Below are 20345 nucleotides of genomic sequence, written 5' to 3'. Positions count from 1 at the left end.
AGCATTATAGCAAAGACACTTCCTATGAACGCTGTGAAACTCTTGTGCGAATCAAGAGCAGGAAAATGGTGGAGCCCTCAGAGCCCTCACAACTCACTTGTGTGCCCTCTCTTCCCATCATTAAAAGACAATCCAGGCTTTCCAGCATGGCTGCTTTGACTCATTGACCTTTTTAAAGTTAATTATTTAATATGCCAGAATGATATTACTGTTCTCATTTACCTGTATTCCTGTTTGATTTGTGCAAAAATGTACTAAGGAAGACAAGCACACCATTTAACTGCAAGACTGAACTTGTTTTTCATTAGGAGAGGAAGACAACAAAATTATCACAGACAGCAGCTCCCACCAAGATTTGATTTGGAAGCTTTGCACAGAAGCTAAATACAAGACTGCACAGTCATAAGTGGTTTAAAACAGTACTCACGGACAAGGAGCACTTCAAGGAGGTGAATGGGAGCTGAAGTAAAGAGGATCTTGGGGGCACACAAGCAGCTGGGATCTGAGAGGACCTTCTGGGTACTTTCAGCAACACAAAGCCCAGGTTCTGGGTTAGAGCACGGGATGTAAGGAGGCATGGGAGCAAATGCATTTAGTCCAAAAGGCATAGCCTAAAAACCACAAGACAGCAGTTTTGCAGCTGTTGGTCAAAGCCTTCAGACATGAAGCTGTTTGCAAATTGTTGTGAAGATGAAAGTCCTGAGGGTTAAGAGTTCCTTGAACAGCTTCACACTGCTTTTCAGCTTTAAACTAAGTTTTTAAGCAGTTTCATGTTCAGTAGGAAATATGGAAATCTATTTACCCATACAATCTTCCAGGCAGCTATACAGAGACAAGAAATACTCAATCCCGAGTTTTTGTGTGTGCTATTTTCCCCTAGTTTCTTTGTTGGGAAAATGCAAGTGGAAGACCAGCAGCACATACTATGTGTAAGAATCTTCCTTGGATATGGACATGGATATGTTCTAACACCTGCTAAATCACACACACAGATTCACATGAAGAGAGAAACCTCTTTTCCTCCTTGGATGCACCAGAAAGTACACACAAGCACATTTATAGCAGTGTAGGAAATCCAGATCCCAATCTCTGATCTCCCTAAAGATATCTGAATTTACATTTTCCACCTCTTAGTGCCAAAGAATTTAGTTACTGGGTATTCTTCTAACTATCACCCAACACCATCTAATCAACTAAACCATGGCACCAAGTGCCCCATTCAGCCTCTTCCAAAACACCTTCAGTGATGGTGACTCCACCACCTCCCTGGGCAGCCCATTCCAATGGCCAATCACTCCTTCTGTGAAGAACTTCTTCCCCACATCCAGCCTAAACATACCCTGGCTGGAGATCTCAAAGGTCTTTTCCAACCTGGTTTATTCTATTCTATTAGTTGATTAGGTGCTGTTGGATGATAGGTTGGATGCAATGATCTTGAAGGTCTCTTCCAACCTGGTTGATTCTATTCTATTCTAAATATTTAAAGATGCTTATAAAGAACCTGAAGATATGCACGCCTGGTCTGTGACTGGTTACATGAAGATGGTGTTCTCAGGGTATGTGGCAAGGACAGTTTCCCATTCTGATAACTTCTAATAGGGTAGGACACACTTTACTGTATCACTAGCTCAAAATTGTTACCCTTAACTCCATAGTTCTGAGCTCTTTCTGGTCCAGAGAATGTCAGTGGCTTTGCTGAAATTGGAATACTATAATATACACAGACTGTGAGGCAGAGAGGAAGACTTTTCCATGCACAAGTTTGATATCCTCTGTGAAACACAGCACTTCCCTTTAGGAGCAAATTTGGTGAGAAGTGGTAACACTTAGAAAAAATGCCTCTTGAGCACAGCACAGGATAAAGACTTTTCCCAGGCCTTAAAAAACTGTCACTGCTGCTTCCCAGCTGTCTTTCAGGAGATCAGGTGCAACTGCAAGCAACACAGGCTTCCATACAAGGCAGGTTTTAATCACGCTCTCACCAAAGACTGCACTTTACTTAAATCTGTGTCAATAGTTACCACATTCTAAGCAACTACTATTTCATGTCCTATATGTTCTGTAATCTTTCCCAGTAGCCTAAGGAAGACCAAAACTTACTGCATAACAGCAGAATTGGCACTTTTATCCATGGCTTACCAGTACAAAATAGTGTAAGTCACGCATTGAAATCACTAAAATTATCATGAGCTCATTTTGAAGTTACTTCTCTTGCAGTGACAAATGCACAAGGATTCTACAGAAAATAGTTCACCTCTACACTTACTCAACCTTGCAACATCGAGTGAACCACTTCTGAATTTGAGCAGCTCACAGATTTAACAGAGCTGTACAGGGCAATGGTTCACCAGGAAAAGAACAGGAAGCATATTGAGATACACGATGCCTTAACTTCTCCTACGCTAAGGACCTTCCACTTCCCATGTGGTGCCTTTCCTTGCAGCAGTGCAGTCTTTTGTTGGCAGGTCTGCACCCTTTCTCTTATGCACTGGAAGGACCCTGTCACAATGTTTTCATCCATGTCTTTCTGTCCTTGTCCTGTGTTCCTCCAGTTCTGCATCTGTGAAGCCCAAGCCTGCTATGTCAGGTTTCCCACAGCAAGTGATTGAAACTGATGGAAGAATCATCCTTTTCCCCACCTCACACCTTCCTACTCCCACCCTGTAACTTTTACACGAAAGCAAAACCCTCAGATCTAACCAATAACACAGCAGGCAGCAGTCCTTCAAACAGCAGACAGGCATTTTCCAGTGACCACCATGCACAAAGCTTTCATCAATTAATGTGCAACTCTTGCTTCTCATCAGAGCGTGCTCCAATCAGCGCTAACAGCACCATCAGCAGGAGCAACCAGCAGGGAATTGGAGCAGGTGTTGATGAAAACTATACAGTTATTATCACAAAAGTATTATGGCAGACCACTTGCCACACTTGAGGGGATGCCTGGGGAGGAGAGTCACCTGGGCAAGCAAATCTCTCTGATGACTTTCCTCTTTGTTAGCCATTGGAGGGTGTTTGCCCTTAAAGTTCTTCCACTCTCCTAAGTTTTTTATTGTCATCAAAAGTAATTGTTACCATTAAAGCTGCCATTTGTCACCACCTACGGACTGTCTCGTTACCCTTCTTGCCACAAGTCAGCTTGAAAAATACTGCTTCATATCAAATGAAAGTACAAAACCATTGCATGAATTCTTGTGCAAGGGGCAGCAGCAGGTTGCTCAATCACATCCTGCATGAATGTTTGTGTTCCTGGAATGACCACAACTTAAGAGAACAGAAGAACTCAAAGCCTGAAAATCACTTGCTGTACAGCTTTCTTCTGCAACAATGCATTTGTTATTAATCAAAATGTTCTTAAAATGTACACCATTTCCTACAAAAGGTCACCAGGATAATTAAGCACTGGCTTGATGCCAAATACAGTATTACAAACCCATGAAATAAACCCAGTTGCCTCCAGGATTATAAAAAGTCCAACAGCAGAAGCTACATTTTGAAGAATTCCAGAGGCCACATGGATAGCATTATTTAGGCTCAGCTAAAAAAAATGAACAACTAAAAGCACCATACACTTCTGGTTTGTCAGGCCTAGGGGTTCATGTGATCCATAGTGCCCCAAACAAATCCAGGTAATCAGCAATTAAACCATACTCTCGATTTTGAAGTTTATTAGCAATGCGTAACAAACTGGGGTTATTCTTAACAGAAGTTATGGCTTATACAGTCCTTGACTTCTGGGATGTACTCATTCTTTGGTTTTTGTAAAGTCATATGGTTTCCACCACTGTGCAAACTGCAGCACCTTCTTCCTCTGATCCTCAAAGTTCTGTCTGACTCCTTTTCTCCAGAGCCGTGGTTCCAAGTCCAGCATGCCGCCAATAATTTCCTTTGCAAGCAGAAGAAAGACAAACCATGAGAAATGTCAAAAAGTCTGCTACTTAACATACCTATCTTACCATAGGATAAAGAAACAAATCTTTCCAAGGGATGTGATTATTTGTCACTGTTTTCTTTGAGTGCTGGTTATTAAAACTTGAAATTCTGAAAAAGATACCAATTCAAACACTGTAACTGTAGCTGTTAGATGGTTGCCTCAGCAACGTGTTTAGGTACAACACAGCAATTCACTGCATCAACTGCCTAAATATCCTAACAGTTGTGACTAAGGAAAGTTGAGGAAACAGAAATCTGCCCACTTTGCTATTAACTCCTTTTAAAGTTGTGAGTCTCCACAGTCACTTACTATTTTTGCAGTATTAAGTCTCTGAATAAATGATTGATGTGACATAATAAAGGGAGACTACATTGCAGCTTTTCCTGTATATACTATACTCTCTATAGCACATGGGAGTTTTACCAGGAGTCATCTCTGAGTCTGTGTGTATGCAGCCTAAGTTATGCAAGCAGGCGTCAGTGCACCTATATGGGAGTACTATGGCCATGGGTGTATGCAGCCTAAGTTATGTAAGCAGGAGGCAGTGCACCTATATGGGAGTACTATGGCCATGGGTGTATGCAGCCTAAGTTATGTAAGCAGGAGGCAGTGCACCTATATGGGAGTACTATGGCCATGTGTGTATGCAGCCTAAGTTATACAAGCAGGAGTCAGTGCACCTATATGAGAATACTATGGCCATGTGTGTATGCAGCCTAAGTTATACAAGCAGGAGTCAGTGCACCTATATGAGAATACTATGGCCATAAAAACTCTCAGAGGCAAGTATTTTCCATCTATTATATTATACTGTATTATATTACACTATGCTATATATACTACATATATAGATGTACATATATATACACCACTATATAAAATATAGTATACTATGTATTATACTATATCATATGTCAAATATCTAGACTTCCTATTAATTCAAAAGAATTATGGATCTAGGATCCCATTTTGATTATCAACCAGTGAAGAAATCAACTATGCCTTTATTTAACAAGCCAAGTTATGACAACTAACAAAGGAACGATAGCTAATAAACTGGGATAATGTGTATCAAGATGCCTGTTCACAGGCAGGAAGCTGGGATAAGGTACATCTAAATGACTGTTCTGGCAGCATCTCTTTTGATTATTTTGATTTTACAAAATGATAAATTGATCTTTCACATGGCAGTACCTTTCCAAAGTAATGAGGGAACTTGTGTTGGTCTTCAATGACATGAGCAAATCCTCCTTGAAGGCCAAAGTCCACAGAGAAGTATGGTAATCCTTTTGGAACCTATACATGCAAACCCACATTTTCAGATGTTTAGCATAATGCAGTCATTTAGTTAACTTCCCCACATCTTAATGAGCTGCAAAGTGGTTTTACAGTAGATAGTATCACATTTGATTTTAAGCCATCTCTCAAACCAAGCATATGCAGTGGAAAACTGCAACAGAAACAGTGAAACAAACACATAAGGTGAACACCCTTACAATAAACAGCTAGATAAAAAGACAATGAGAACTGAGAAGATGATTACTGGATGGTAGAACCTCCAGAACTGCTGCAGCACCAGGTAAGAGACTGAAGGAGACTAGGCAGCAGCATGCACACTAAGCAAATGCCTTTCTAATAGTTCAATAGTTCAGCCAGCCTACAGAGGAGATATTAATTATCCTGCCACAAAGACCCTTCGGCCTGACACAGATGTCATTTATTGCTACAGTATTACTACTGTATTGCAAGTAATTTCTGATACTTCACTGCAAAAACTTATTTTCCACTCTTAATTCTTGAGAATGTTCCTGTACAGATAAGATTTGCAAAGCTTCAAATTCACAAGCATTTCCTCTGCTACAGTCCAAGTAACTGTGCCATTTTCAGAAGACATGTTCCATATATTGTTTGAAAATTCACTCTAGAAATAATTAAGATTTAATACAGAGGGGCAACGTAGCACAGCAAGGACCATAAAGCATTTTAAACAAACTACCTAAACTTCCCCTGGCACACCTTGAGACTGTGTCCTCTTTTCACTCTTTCTGTGAAGAACTTCTTCCTAACATCCAGCCTAAACCTCCCCTGCTGCAGCTTGAGACTGTGTCCTCTTGTTCTGGTGCTAGTTGCCTGGGAGAAGAGACCAACCCCCACCTGGCTACAACCTCCCTTCAGGTAATTGTAGACAGCAATAAGGTCTGCCCTGAGCCTCCTCTTCTCCAAGCTTCTCCAGTTCAAGAGTCATCACAATATACAAATCCTCTCCAACTACACAGCCACCAAGTTCCTCACTCACCACCATTTAATCTCCTTCTTTGTCATATCAGGCTTTATGTTTTATTATTAAAACCCATATCCTTTTTCCACTAAGCCAGGATCTTATTAGAGCAAAGGTGCTACATTGACTACCAGACACTTTCACAAATCAGGTATTATTGTTACATACTAGCAACCTACTTGTGGTAAAGTCTATAAACCACACATCTTTCACTTCATTATTATACACATGGAACAATCTTTGAACCTAACAGTTTCAGCAATTTCCTTTAGGATTTGTATACACAAAGATGTTTTGGTTCAGTATCCAGGAGACAGCACTGTTGCTTTGTTTCAGAAAAAAAAAAAAAGACTTTATGATGCTACTCAGATTTTTGCTTCACAAACTTAGCAACACAAAAGGCTGTTCTAGGTCAATGAAGAAGACATATTGTATCATCTCCAGCAAAGTAATTTGCAAATCTTTGATCTACCTTAATTCTTAGAGTTAATCAAGAAAATTATGCTGGTTCATGTTCTGAAAGTTCCAGCTTTGTTCTCAACCAGTGCTTGCAGCTGTCTCCCCATTGTTGAAACAAATTGGAATCTTTGCCTTAATGTCAGTTAGGAGTTCACTCAGCCTGGCAATTCCCCTAATACCTACGCCATCTCCTGATGCACTAACCTAATTATGTCCCCTTTCTTCTCTCTTTGAAAAAGTTAGTCACAGAAAAAAGATGAGAAGGATTTGCTGAGAAATTCAGTGTTCAGTGCATTTCATGACTTACAGACTTCCGAATGTCTTTCGCAGAAAGATCAATTAACTTCTTGTTCACAGACCACTCTTCATCAGACTCCATTATAGCTTTCTGTAAAATCATTTTATCTGAATGTGAAAACAGTCCTTCAGACAACAAGCAAAGAACTAACTTTTCAATGCAGTGAAGTAAGTTGCACTGCATTTATTTGCTGACAAAGTGACTTTATTTTCAGTAACCTTTCTGATTGCCACAATTCACTTTATAAAGGTGTAGCAGTTTGGGCTGGGTGCCTACTGCTGTTGCCACACAAGATACACCTCTGGGGCCCTGGGTGTCCAGCCCAGTGGGTGGACACAGGAAGCTGCATATTTCATAGCCATGATGTCCTGCTCCCTATAAATCCATATGCAAGGTCTTACACTTCCTCTTTCTTCCCTTGCTGTTCCCATGGGAGATGCTCCGTGTCTGGTAATGGAAAGGGAGTTACCTCGAGGCCTCTTAGGTCTGGCTAGGCCTAATGCCAGGAGAAGAAGGGGGAAAGGCAATCTCAGATCTGGTCAGCTGAGATTAGCCTAATTGGGGGAGGGGAGCAAAGAAAGAGCCCTGGGGGTTTTGGGTGTACCCTCGGGTGTCGAAAGGGGAGTGCTGGGAGGCTTCTGGGTATGCTTTGGGATCTCCTCTGTCACTGCACTTGTAGTTCTCTGTAAACCACTCACTGCTTTTCCATTTAAACTTTCCACCACTTCTGCAATCCGTTTGTCTGAGTCTCATTTTTCTGCCCTGGTGGGAGGCAAGGGAGGATCTGCCTCAAACTGGGACAAAAGGCATTGTGTATGATCTTTAAAATCATTTAATTCTGTTCCTCTTTTTTTTAACATAACAAAAGTTAACTTTTGCCTGACAAAAATTCTCTCTAACAAATTTGACCTAAATGGTCACATTCTCTTTTTAATAAGCTCATACAACACCTCCTATTAATTTGTCTTGGGTGACAGGTTGGACTTGATGATCTTTGAGATCTTCTCCAACCTTATCGATTGCATGATGCTATGATTATGCTACATTAGCTTTTTTATTTCCCCCCCTTTCTTAAACCCTAAGAGGGAGAACCCAGCTTAGAAAGCTGATTCTGCTTAAAGACCTTTAAAACTGTCTCTGCATCCTCGATGGTATGGAGGAGGGGATAGTGTGTTGTGCTTACCTTGTACATTTAATTTCTTTGCATTTTAATCATGGAAATTTTTGAAACAAATTTTATGCAGATGACATTGCATTGAATCATGCTCTTCACCTTTCCTTTAATATTTAGACAAAACACAAGTTCTACAAGCACCTGAAGCACAGCAATGAGACCAACCAGGTGGAGGTTTCAATATGGTAAAAGTTACTGTATTGCTGCTCATCAGACTGATTGCTCCACTTCATCAAAAGCCAATCACATTACTTCCAGAAAACAAACAAACAAAATAGTTCCAAAGACTAAAAATGGTAATTTATGTATAAAAAGCAAATAATGATCCAGTAGCTGAAAGGCAAAAGTTCCAGGGAAAAGCTTCCAATGAGCCTTTACTTACAGGGTCAGGAGAAAGAAACCAAGAAAGCTATACAAGGAATATCTATCTTGCTGTCTTAAAGTTCATCAGAGGTCTAAGACCTTGGGCTTACTGAAATACAATGGGGATGAAACATTATGTATTGTTATTTCTTAAAACAGTTGTCATTATTTTATCTTTTTATTTTCTTAGTTTCTTAGTTTTTTCCTTATTATTTTCTTACTATGCTTGCTAAGGCACATGTGTGGGGATTTTAATTTTTCTACAGGGAAGTGAGAAGTATTGCAATCTTTACAGCACTTCATGAACCTACAGCTCTCTTGTCGTCTTCCAGTATTTGTCAGTGCAGTCACAGACTTGAGACAACTGCACAGTGACATACAGCTTTTCCACTGACTACCTGAAAAACAGCATTACCTCACAGGGCTTATTTTCAGATCAAGGAATATGATCAAAGAATGGATCAAGAAGTAGGATCAAAGAATGCACCTCTTCAACAAACACTACTTCCATATCAAGAAAAGTTTTCCAGAAATAGATGAATTACAATAAATACATTCAAATGATCTAACAAAAATCATTTTTTGTGTACCTTGAAGTAGATTGGAGCCATGTCTCCCACTTCTTTTGGAAGAGGAATGCATTCATACACCATGTGATACCGTTTCTTCACACTCATGTTTGTTTCTAGGAACACACAGTCCAAGTCTTTAGCTTCAAACATTTTCACCAATGCATTTCGGAACCTCTATATAGAGGGGGGGTACAGAAAAAAAAATTCTGAATTAACTTTTCAAACCTTTTAAAATAATATTTTATATTATTTAGAATAGAACAGAATGTACCAGGTTGGAAAAGACCTTCAGGATCATCGAGTCCAACCTATCATCCAGCACCATCTAATCAACTAAACCATGGCACCAAGCACCCCATCCAGCCTCCTCCTAAACACCTCCAGTGATGGTGACTCCACCACCTCCATTCCAATGGTAAATCACTCTTTCTGTGAAGAACTTCTTCCTAACATCCAGCCTAAACCTCATGAACTACCCCATTTTTAAATCCCAGCAACTGCAACCAAGAAAGACTCTCTCTGTTCTCAAATGTTTTCCAATAGTTTTATGTAAGAAGTTGCAAGCTGTTTTCCCCTTCTTGTAGTTCTGATGGTAGGGGTACGGATTGACAATCACAGTTAACCTCTTAGGCAGAAGGCTGTAATATTCCTCCCCTCTTTTTCCTTTTCCAAAGAAAACAGAACTCAAAACCTTCAAAATGTCTTCATAAGACAGTTCAAAAGCATGACCCATTATTCTTGGCACTTTATTTAGTATTTATTTAGTAATTCTTTTCAAACCAGCAGGAAATTGCATTCTAACAGGGACCTTGCTGATTTGGAGAGAGAGAGTTCTCTCTCAATTGACATCAGCTTAAACAGCCTGAAGATATGTAAACAACGTATCTTCAGCTTTTGTTTCATCATAAGTGATCATTCACTCTGACAATTCTTTTCTTTTCCTTGTCACACCCAACGAAATTCTAACTGTGAAGCCAGTTATTCTACTTTTTGTCAGGAATCAGCTGTACCTCTGTTATCCCTGATAGAGGTTTCTCTAACCTGCTTTCAAAGACCTCAGACAAAAGAGGTTCTGCAGCATGCCAGGCAATCGTTGTAGTGCTTATAAATGGGGACTTTTCTTCTGTGTTTACCCTGCAACTCCATTTTTCAATATTTGACCACTGATTTTCATCCATAATGCAAGAGCATTCTGCCTTTTAGTAGAATCATAAAAGGGCTGCCAGGCTTGAAATTAAGAGAATAGTACATATGACAAGTAAATTACTGTTGAAAACAACACTGTTTTACAAAACTCTTAGAATACGATACAGTTTCTCAGCTAACCTGGATTTCTTCCCAGATGTCTTCATCCAACAGAGTGGCTGCAGTATGATGCTGTAGAGGGGCTATCAAGCAGTGACCTTCAGTTAGGGACTGGTTGCTTGGTAGAGACAAGTATACCTATAAAACCAAACAAAAACTGAAGTGCCCATTTTACTAGCATTAAAATCCTTCCCATTCCTAAGGTTAAGAAATAGATTGTTTGCTAAATTCAAACCAATAGAAGCCATTATCTTCTAACTACAGCAAAGTCTTAATGTTTTCATAAAGGTCCCATTATCCATCAGTAGCTCAAATGAACTAGTAGTATCCACGGAGTAATTCACAGAATCAACCACTAACAAGGCAGTATTATCAGTCTTATAGACCACCTGGTACCCTAATCATTCATTATGAAATGGCCAGCAGGTCAAGGGAGGTCCTCCTACCCTTCTACTCTACCCTAGTGAGGCCACATCTGGAGTACTGTGTCCAGTTCTGGGCCCCTCAGTTCAAGAAGGACAGGGAACAACTGAAGAGATTCCAACAGAAGGCTACAAAAATGACAGGGTGATGGGAGCCTCTCTCTTATGAGGAGAATAGAATAGACCTGGGGCTGTTCAGCCTGGAGAAGACCGAAAGGCTCTTAACAATGCTTATAAATATCTGAAAGGGTGGGGGTCAAGATGATGGGGCCAGACACTTTTCATTGATGCCAACTGATAGGACAAAGGGCAATGGGTACCAAGTAGAACACAGAAAGTCTCACCTAAACATAAAGAAAAACCTGTTTACATTGAGAGTGACAGAGCACTGTCCAGAGAAGTTGTGAAATCTCCTCCTCTGAAGTCTCAAAAGCAGGTGGGACTTGTTGCTGTGCAACTTGATCTAGGCGTATCGGCTTCAGCAGGGGGGTTGGACCAGATGATCTCTGGAAGTCCCTTCCAAAACTTACCATTCTGGGACACTGTTCAGTACATTATTTTTTTTGCAACAGGCATCCATCTGTATGCATGTTACTAAAATATTTTTTATATCTAATGCATACAGATGCAGATATATCTGTGTATATGTATATTGTTTGATATACAAACACACATATATACACAGATTATATATATACATACACAGATATACACCTGCATGCATTTTATATATGTATATATATTATTTGTATACAGAAAAAAATGAAAGCAATGTACTGTAATAGATGCCTAAGCAGTTAATTCTTTGCTCTGCAAAAAGTTTTCAAATGAAAAACATCAGTAATAAATTAAAACTCTGGAGAGAGAAGCGCAAAGCCTATACTGAAGCATTTTGCCAGATGTTATAATTCCAAATATTTATGCAACTTCTAAAAAGCATGAAGAGAAACAGGAAAGTTCCCTGAACCAAACTTCTATTTTTAAAGGATTTTAGGCTTTTAAATGGAATTCTCCACTTAATTTTCTTTTATATCATTGAGATACAGATCTTTACTAGTTTAAATCACACTGCACCGGAGGAAACTTGGTCTTCCACAAATCCACCTGCAGTCTAATCTCTGCATTCAGATCTTTCATTATTGCTTCTGTCTTCCACAAATCCACAAATGTGACGCTCTGATATCAAAGATTTGCTTTAAAATTCATGATGGATTTATATCTTTTTCTCCCTCAGCTGTGAGAAATTTGTGAAAGAACTTGGAAGGGCGAGGAAAAGAAAATGCAGAACAATAAATCATTTCACAGATGCAATTTCCTTCTTAATCTTGGGCAATCTAGCATCAACGTTGCTTTCCTTTATCTATTTTATTCTTCCATTTGTGTTAAATTGCTATTTTCTTACCTTGGTGCCAATTGCAATAATAAGATGTTTAGATAGTTCACTGCTATCAAAGCAGTACGGGCACTTTTCCATACGTGCAGCGAGCTGCTGGTGCTCACGTATTGCTTTTCTTCTTTGTGTTTCTTCCTCTTCCCCACTCCGTGCTCCTTTGGCTGCTTTGGAAACAAACATGTCATCCAGAGTGTAGTACTCTCTGTCAGTTTTTTCCATGAGCTGAAAGAGATACACAGAAAAACTGCATGAATATATAAATAAGTAAGAAAGAATACTTAGCTCCTTGTAGGATCCTTTATTATTAAGAAAAGCACACATTATACAAGGAATATTTTGGTACTTTCCATATGGCATCTGAAGCACATGGAATTGTCAGGTATATCTCCTGAGAGCAGTTACACACAGTCTTAGACAGCATAGGTATGAAAATACAGATGTGTGACAGCAGTGAGAAAAGCATATTACTATAATCCATCTCAAGGGCTGGGTAATTCATTATTATCAACATAACTTCAGCTTTAAACAGGCACACAATTTTTTAAAGCATATATTATCAGATATTTTATTTAAGATCAATGTTGGTTAACAGAGTTAGATGAAGCACACTGGGGAAGGAAGCAGACTAAATGCAAAATTACTTTGGAGAAGTAAAGGAACAAGAAAAGGCAGGCAGCAAGGCAGCATCAGTGCTGGGCCCCATGCTCTTTAGTATCTTTATCGGTGATCTGGATGAGGGGATTGAGTCCATCATCAGTAAATTTGCAGATGACACCAGGCTGGGGGGAGGTGTTGATCTGTTAGAGGGTAGGAGAGCTCTATAGAGGGACCTTGACAGGCTGGACAAGTGGGCAGAGTACAACGGCCACAACAACCCCATGCAGCACTACAGGCTGGGGTCAGAGTGGCTGGAGAGCAGCCAGGCAGAAAGGGATCTGGGGGTACTGGTTGATAGTAGGCTGAACATGAGCCTGGAGTGTGCCCAGGTGGTCAAGAAGGCAAATGGCATCTTGGCCCGGATCAGGAACAGTGTGGCCAGCAGGAGCAGGGAGGTCATTGTGCCCCTGTACTCAGCACTGGTTAGGCCACACCTTGAGTACTGTGTCCAGTTTTGGGCCCCTCCGTTTAAGAAGGACATTGAGTTGCTGGAACATGCCCAGAGAAGGGTAACAAAGCTGGTGAGGGGTCTTGAGCACAAGCCCTATGAGGAGAGGCTGAGGGAGCTGGGGTTATTTAGCCTGAAGAAGAGGGGGCTCAGGGGAGACCTTACTGCTGTCTACAACTATCTGAAGGGAGGTTGTAGCCAGGTGGAAGTTGGTCTCTTCTCCCAGGCAACCAGCACCAGAACAAGAGGACACAATCTCAAGCTGTGCCAGGGGAAGTTGGATTAGATAGTTAGCTTGATTAGATAGTATTGGATGATAGGTTGGACTCGATGATCTCAAAGGTCTCTTCCAACCTGGTTAATTCTATTCTATTCTATTTGGAGGAAAGAAGCCATATGAAAGGGGTATTATAGAGAAGTATTCATAGATCATTTCCAGTTTTTCTCTACCACAGAGTCTATATCAGCAAGTACCAGCAAATTATAGATCCAATTGCAATGGACCAATACCCCAGCTTCAACGACATTAAATGAGTGCTTGAAATAAGCAGGGTCTAATAAAAAAAATATTTTAAGCATTTCAACTTTCTCATGCAATTAAAAAGCCTAGTCACTAATAATTCATGTTCAATTGGATGCTCTCCAAGCACCATACCCTCCCTTGCTGAAGAAAACGAGACAAGGACAAAGTGGAAAAATAAATCCTTCCCCCCTTTTCATACCTTTAAAGAGTTTATGAGACCTTTACTGAAGTCATAAATCTAGCACATCAATGCACAATGCCAGTATACTGCAGTTCTGAGACAGAAACCAAGTTACAGATGGTCACTCTGTCCTTGAATCTTTGTTTCTTGTCATGCTTTGGCCTATCCTTTAAATGAATTTAAAGAGCATTAAAAGGGGATGTACTTTCAACTCGAAAAACAATAGCCATGAAAGGAGTAAGAATCCTTTGCAGCTTCCCTATGATCAGTGTTCTTCCAACATACCTCAACACAGTTCAGGAAGTACAGAAACCTAAAACCAGGCAAAAATATCAACTGGCAAGATCTGTGTACTCCTACTGAAATGATATGAATGTAAGTGGAAAAATCCATTCAGCAATGTTTTCTGCCCTAAAAACAAACAAACGCCCACTAATGACATTTATCCTGCAATATTAGAATAGCAGCAGTGAACATCACTGAAACAATCCCTGCCAGCAGCAAGGAACATGAAATTACAAATATTTTTAAGGCACAATTCCTTCAATGTGATTATACCTCAAATCCTAAAAAATGCCAAACATCAATGTGTCAGAAGTGAAATAAAATAGAACACAGCTGCTACTATGGCAGACTAAGGAGCACTCTTCAACTGCTACTCCAAACACTGGTCTTTTTTAAAAGTTATCAGGAGGAAAACTGAAATTCTCCTTAAAACAATTTATGCTCTTATGGTTATAATAAGGTGCTGAGTGTGTTCTGCCAATTGCACTACTTGGCTATAATAAAATCTTTCAAAAAACATTAAAGGGAATTGAAGGAGCAAGAAGAAAATGCTCTCCAAGATACCAGAAGGAAAGCATGTAATCATTCAAAAACTGGTTTCTTTCATATGTATCTTCTTCCACACAAAAGACAGAGCTAGCAAAAACCCCAAGAAGGAACTACACTCATGCAGTAGAATTGCTGGAAAGCTGCTGATCCGCATCAGAATAGAGTAGAGTAGGATAGGATAGGATAGGATAGGATAGGATAGGATAGGATAGGATAGGATAGGATAGGATAGGATAGGATAGGATAGGATAGGATAGGATAGGATAGGATAGGATAGGATAGGATAGGATAGGATAGGATAGGATAGGAATAAACCAGGTTGGAAAAGACCTTTGAGGTCACCTAGTCCAACCTATCATCCAACACCATCTAATCAACTAAACCATGGCACCAAGCGCCCCATCCAGTCTCTTCCTAAACACCTCCAGTGATGGTGACTCCACCACCAACCTGGGCAGCCCAATCCAATGGCAAATCACTCTTTCTGTGAAGAACTTCTTCCTAACATCCAGCCTAAACCTGGCACAGCTTGAGACTGTGTCCTCTTGTTCTGGTGCTGCTTGCCTGGGAGAAGAGACCAACCCCCTCCTGGCTACAACCTCCCTTCAGGTAGTTGTAGAGAGCCATAAGGTCTCCCCTGAGCCTCCTCCAGGCTAAGCAATCCCAGCTCCCTCAGCTTCTCCTCATAGGGCTTATGCTCCAAACCCTTCCCCAGCTTTGTTGCCCTTCTCTGGACACGTTCCAGCAACTCAACATCTTTTGTGAACTCAGCTGAAGCACCACCCCTGTCAATCATCAAAGTCAATGAAATCTAGAAATTCTGTCATAAGTTCCCTCAACATGCTTGATACTGCTTAATATTGTCCTCAATGTCTTTCAGGTGCTTCACAGATCACAAAGAAGCAGGCATTCACACAGATACATCACTTTTAAGGTAGGATGTCCTTCAAAGCATCATTGAACTGCTGGAATTAACAGCCACCTATGAAGGCAAAGCACTTTAAGTCCTCGTTTCTACCAGAGATTGGCCAAAATGAGGACTTGATATAAACTGATGTGCTCATAAGACAAATCATCTCCACAGCCCCTTGTCTTCTCTCTCCCATTTAATTCTGGGGTGGGTTTTTTTTTGGTTCTGGGTTCATCTGCCACATTCTTCCTTCATGTGCAGCCTTTTGTTTTTCAACTTTTCTTTCTCTTTTGGAAAGCACTGGTTAACCAGAGAACACACAGATGGCCTTAGCACCAGGCAAAATGACATAGCCTCCTACACCTCATAGTGTTAATTGTGTAATTGTGAAATTTCTACCATCCATCTGACAAGGGATCCATTCTCCACAACCAGGATGCAGTTTTGATTCAACCAAAAGAGAGAGCATCACAGTTTTGCTTGCCCTGTCCAGGAGAGGCGTGTAATACACAAACATTTAAACAGCAGTCAGGGAATGCATCCAAATGTCTTTCAGGAGCTTATAAAATTCATCCTTTGGGCTCTCATTTGGACAGCTCTAATACAGTACAAATGTGGCCAAAACACAAAACAAGGAGCGAGATCTCTAACCATTCAGCACAGGAACTCAGCAGATCACAGTCTCAGAGGACACAGTCTCAGGCTGCGTCAGGGGAGGTTTAGGCTGGATGTTAGGAGGAAGTTTTACACAGAGAGAGTGATTGCCCACTGGAATGGGCTGCCTGAGGAGGTGGTGGGGTCGCCGTCGCTGGGGGTGTTCAGGGCGAGGCTTGACAGGATGCTTGGTTGTATGGTTTAGTTGATTAGGTGGTGTTGGATGATAGGTTGGACACGATGATCTCGAAGGTCTCTTCCAACCTGGTTAATTCTATTCTATTCTATTCTATCAGTATCTGACTACACATTAACTGGGAAGGATTTGAGAGAGGGGAAAACTGCAATGTTGTGTTTGCTGATTACATTTCTAACATTACAATTAGCACAAGTAGTATCAATGCATTACATGAATAATTTCATTGCAGCACATTCTTTTCAGAAAATAATGTATGTCTTTTAAAATTGATGACATTACTGAAACCATCAGGCACCTTGGCACAGGGCCATCTCCTGAAGTAAGCCTGGTAGGTATTGAGCAAGGCACACTCCAGGGTCAGTCATATTTTTCTGACAATGTGTGTTCAGATAAGTGGAACCTGGATCTCGTAGCTTAAGGTTAAACTGATTGTATTTTTCTTACTGCTACACTAACACCCTGCAGTCTCACACACTGCCAGCTGCCTACACACTCCACCTGAAGTGGGCTGTGGGTTGTCTCTGCTGCAAGTCCTTGCTCTTTGGGTGCTCTTTGGAAAGCAAGTTCTATGGAAGAATTTAACATCATTGTGACACTGAAAGAGAAACCTCAAGAGGCAGAATTCTTAATCATCGGGGATCTTTCTTTTATGATACCCTGAGTATGGGGTTGTTTTTTTCCCCCCTCTTCAAATTTCTTCTGATATGTGAGGATGAAACAGGAAATTCCATTAAATATAATTAGCATGGTAACAAAATATGCCTGCATCTCTCTAGTGTGGGTTACTTCCAGCTTTTTTGTATGCATGCTTTTCTGCTTACATCCTTGTTCTATTTTGTATGCAAGTATTGAACTCCTGCCTTTCTTGCTAACGCAATCACAGTTAAAGTTACTTCCATATAAGCTAATAAAAGTGCATCTGCTTGGGAAAAGATGTGAAAAAAAAAGCCTATAGATTGTACAAAATGTATCAGTTTGGTTTTAAATTGTCATGGCAACGCTGACGTCGTCAACTTTAACTGACAGAGTTAATATTTGTGGAATGTTGGATTCCTAATATATTTTGGGAAGCTTCAATAAAGAAGAATAAACTATTATTTTAGAGTATGAATCTGAGTGTCATATCTGATCACATTTAAATTTATTCAGCATTTAGCACTCACTGTTTACAGCAAAATCACCTCGACCTCTCTGCTCTCAAATAACATTTGCTCAAGCCAAATGAAGGCATAGTTTTACCACACCAATTTTTCTACAAGTCCAAACTCCCTACAACCACAGATACCTGAATTTGGAGGTTTAATTCAACATATAACTCAGGATAAAGGTATTTCCCAGACCTATCATTCCAGTGAAATAAATAATACGTCAGACACATTGTACCAAAGGAGTTTAGCATATCAACACACAGAGTGCTCTTCATGCACTGACACTGACAGGAAAATATGAATCATGTTGATGAGCAAGGTAGCTTAGGGTTACCTTTAAGCAGCAGAAGTTATAGTGGGGCCAGCAGGAGCAGGGAGGTCATTATGCCCCTGTACTCAGCACTGGGTAGGCCACACCTTGAGTCCTGTGTCCAGTTCTGGGCCCCTCAGTTTAGGAAGGACGTTGAGACTCTTGAATGTGTCCAGAGAAGGGCAACAAAGCTGGTGAGAGGCCTTGAGCACAAGCCCTATGAGGAGAGGCTGAGGGAGCTGGAATTGTTTAGCCTGGAGAAGAGGAGGCTCAGAGGAGACCTTATTGCTGTCTACAACTACCTGAAGGGAGGTTGTAGCCAGGGGGGGTTGGTCTCTTCTCCCAGGCAACCAGCACCAGAACAAGAGGACACAGTCTCAAGCTGTGCCAGGGGAGGTTTAGGCTTGAGGTGAGGAGAAAGTTCTTCACAGAGAGAGTTGTTAACCATTGGAATGTGCTGCCCAGGGAGGTGGTGGAGTCACAGTCCCTGGAGGTGTTCAAAAAAGGATTGGACATGGCACTTGAAGCCATGGTTTAGTTGGTCATGAGGTGTTGGGTAACAGGTTGGACTTGATGATCTTTGAGGTCTTTTCCAACCTTATTGAATCTATGATTCAAGCAATTAAAAAAAACAGCTGAGCAATGCCCAATGGTTAGGGTAAGTTCTTGTTTCAGTTATTTGAAATAAAAACTGCAGATTTCGCTATAATTAGCTATTAGGACAGATAAAACTTTATAAGCATGTCAATGAAATGACAATGAAAGCCAAACAAAATACCTCCAGGCACAGAATTCTATTAAAAGTGTGATTAGCGTTTAACTTTGGTTATCTCTCACCATAATTTTTATGTCTAAAAAAGGTTCTCCTGCACAAGTCTTCATCTGCAGTGTAGCTGGTAATTTTAACACAATTTGTGAAGAAAGCCAAATCCTGATGCATCCATTTAAAATGGGCTGCAGGTTTTCCTTCCTATCTATCTGTCATTACAGTTAATTTCTTCCTTTTCCTTTGTGTCCACACAATACACACAGAAAGTTGCTCAGTGCATTGAATTGAAACAGTGTAACACAGAACAAGGTGTTTGAAATTATTTTCTTTTGGATTTTCATATGCTTTACAGCAAACCATGTACATGTGGAGCCTGGAGAGAAGGAGACTCAGGGATGACCTTATTACTCTCTACAACTACCTGAAGGGAGGTTGTAGACAGGCAGAGGTTGGTCTCTTCTCCCAGGCAGCCAGTACCAGAACAAGAGGACACAGTCTCAGGCTGCACCAGGGGAGGTTTAGGTTGGATGTTAGGAAAAAGTTCTACAGAGAGAGAGTGATTGCCCATTGGAATGGGCTGCCTGGGGAGGTGGTGGAGTCACCATCACTGGAGGTTTTCAGGAGAAGACTTGATGGGGTGCTTGGTGCCATGGGTTAGTTGTTTAGGTGGTGTTGGATTGGTTGATGGGTTGGACGCAATGATCTTGAAGGTCTCTTCCAACCTGGTTTATTCTATTCTAATGTGAAAGCAACAGTCCATCATAGCTTGATTAGTTTCACCATGTCTATTTAATACTGTGCTACAATGGCTTCACCATCAGAAGAAAGAAGTGACAAAGGGTTACAAGAGTGGCAGCAGCAACATTCTGCTTTTTTTTTCACGTGGCTTTTACAATGTTTCTAGACTATTACTTTGGTTTATGGTGATGGAAGTGCAAAGATGTGCAACAGGTAGGTTTATACAGTAAGTGAAAATGATAAAGCTGGAATTTTCCATTTTACAGACTTCAGAACCAAGGAAATGCAACATGCACATTCCCATTGTAAAAAATCTGTAATGTCAGCATACCTCTTTAGGAAATCTGCAAGCAAAGGTTAGCGTTACTAATAACGTTCTTCACTTTTCACTGTTTCAATTCATATTATGGATTACTACAGAGAATTTTAAATAGAAAAGAACAGAACAGAACAGAACAGAACAGAACAGAATAGAACAGAACAGAATAGAATAGAATAGAATAGAATAGAATAGAATAGAATAGAATAGAATAGAATAGAATTAACCAGGTTGGAAAAGATCTTTGAGATCATCGAGTCCAACCTATCATCCAACACTATCTAATCAACTAAACCATGCAACCAAGCACCCCATCCAGTCTCATTCTAAACACTTTCAGTGATGGTGACTCCACCACCTCCCTGGGCAGCCCATTCCAATGGGCAATCACTCTTTCTGTGAAGAACTTCTTCCTAACATCCAGCCTAAACCTCCCCTGGTGCAGCTTGAGACTCTG

The 20345-nt window shown here is 40.6% G+C and overlaps 1 protein-coding gene across 1 annotated transcript in view; it reads right to left on the bottom strand.

Annotated features, from left to right (window-relative positions):
- Positions 1 to 3333: 3333 nt before the first annotated feature.
- CWF19L2 (CWF19 like cell cycle control factor 2) overlaps positions 3334 to 20345 on the bottom strand; it is a 73974-nt gene continuing 56962 nt past the window's right edge. The window contains exons 13-18 of the mRNA XM_054164503.1: positions 12208 to 12420; positions 10405 to 10521; positions 9097 to 9252; positions 6979 to 7059; positions 5129 to 5230; positions 3334 to 3886 (exon numbers count right to left, since the gene is read on the bottom strand). Of these exons, the coding sequence (XP_054020478.1) occupies positions 3746 to 3886; positions 5129 to 5230; positions 6979 to 7059; positions 9097 to 9252; positions 10405 to 10521; positions 12208 to 12420 (810 nt within the window). The 3' untranslated portion in view covers positions 3334 to 3745. The remainder of the gene's footprint in view (positions 3887 to 5128; positions 5231 to 6978; positions 7060 to 9096; positions 9253 to 10404; positions 10522 to 12207; positions 12421 to 20345) is intronic.

The sequence above is a fragment of the Dryobates pubescens genome, chromosome 10 (genome assembly GCF_014839835.1).
Source record: "Dryobates pubescens isolate bDryPub1 chromosome 10, bDryPub1.pri, whole genome shotgun sequence".
Taxonomy (NCBI): domain Eukaryota; kingdom Metazoa; phylum Chordata; class Aves; order Piciformes; family Picidae; genus Dryobates; species Dryobates pubescens.
Note: the sequence above shows the minus strand (reverse complement) of the source record. Positions and strands in the feature narration are given on the sequence as shown.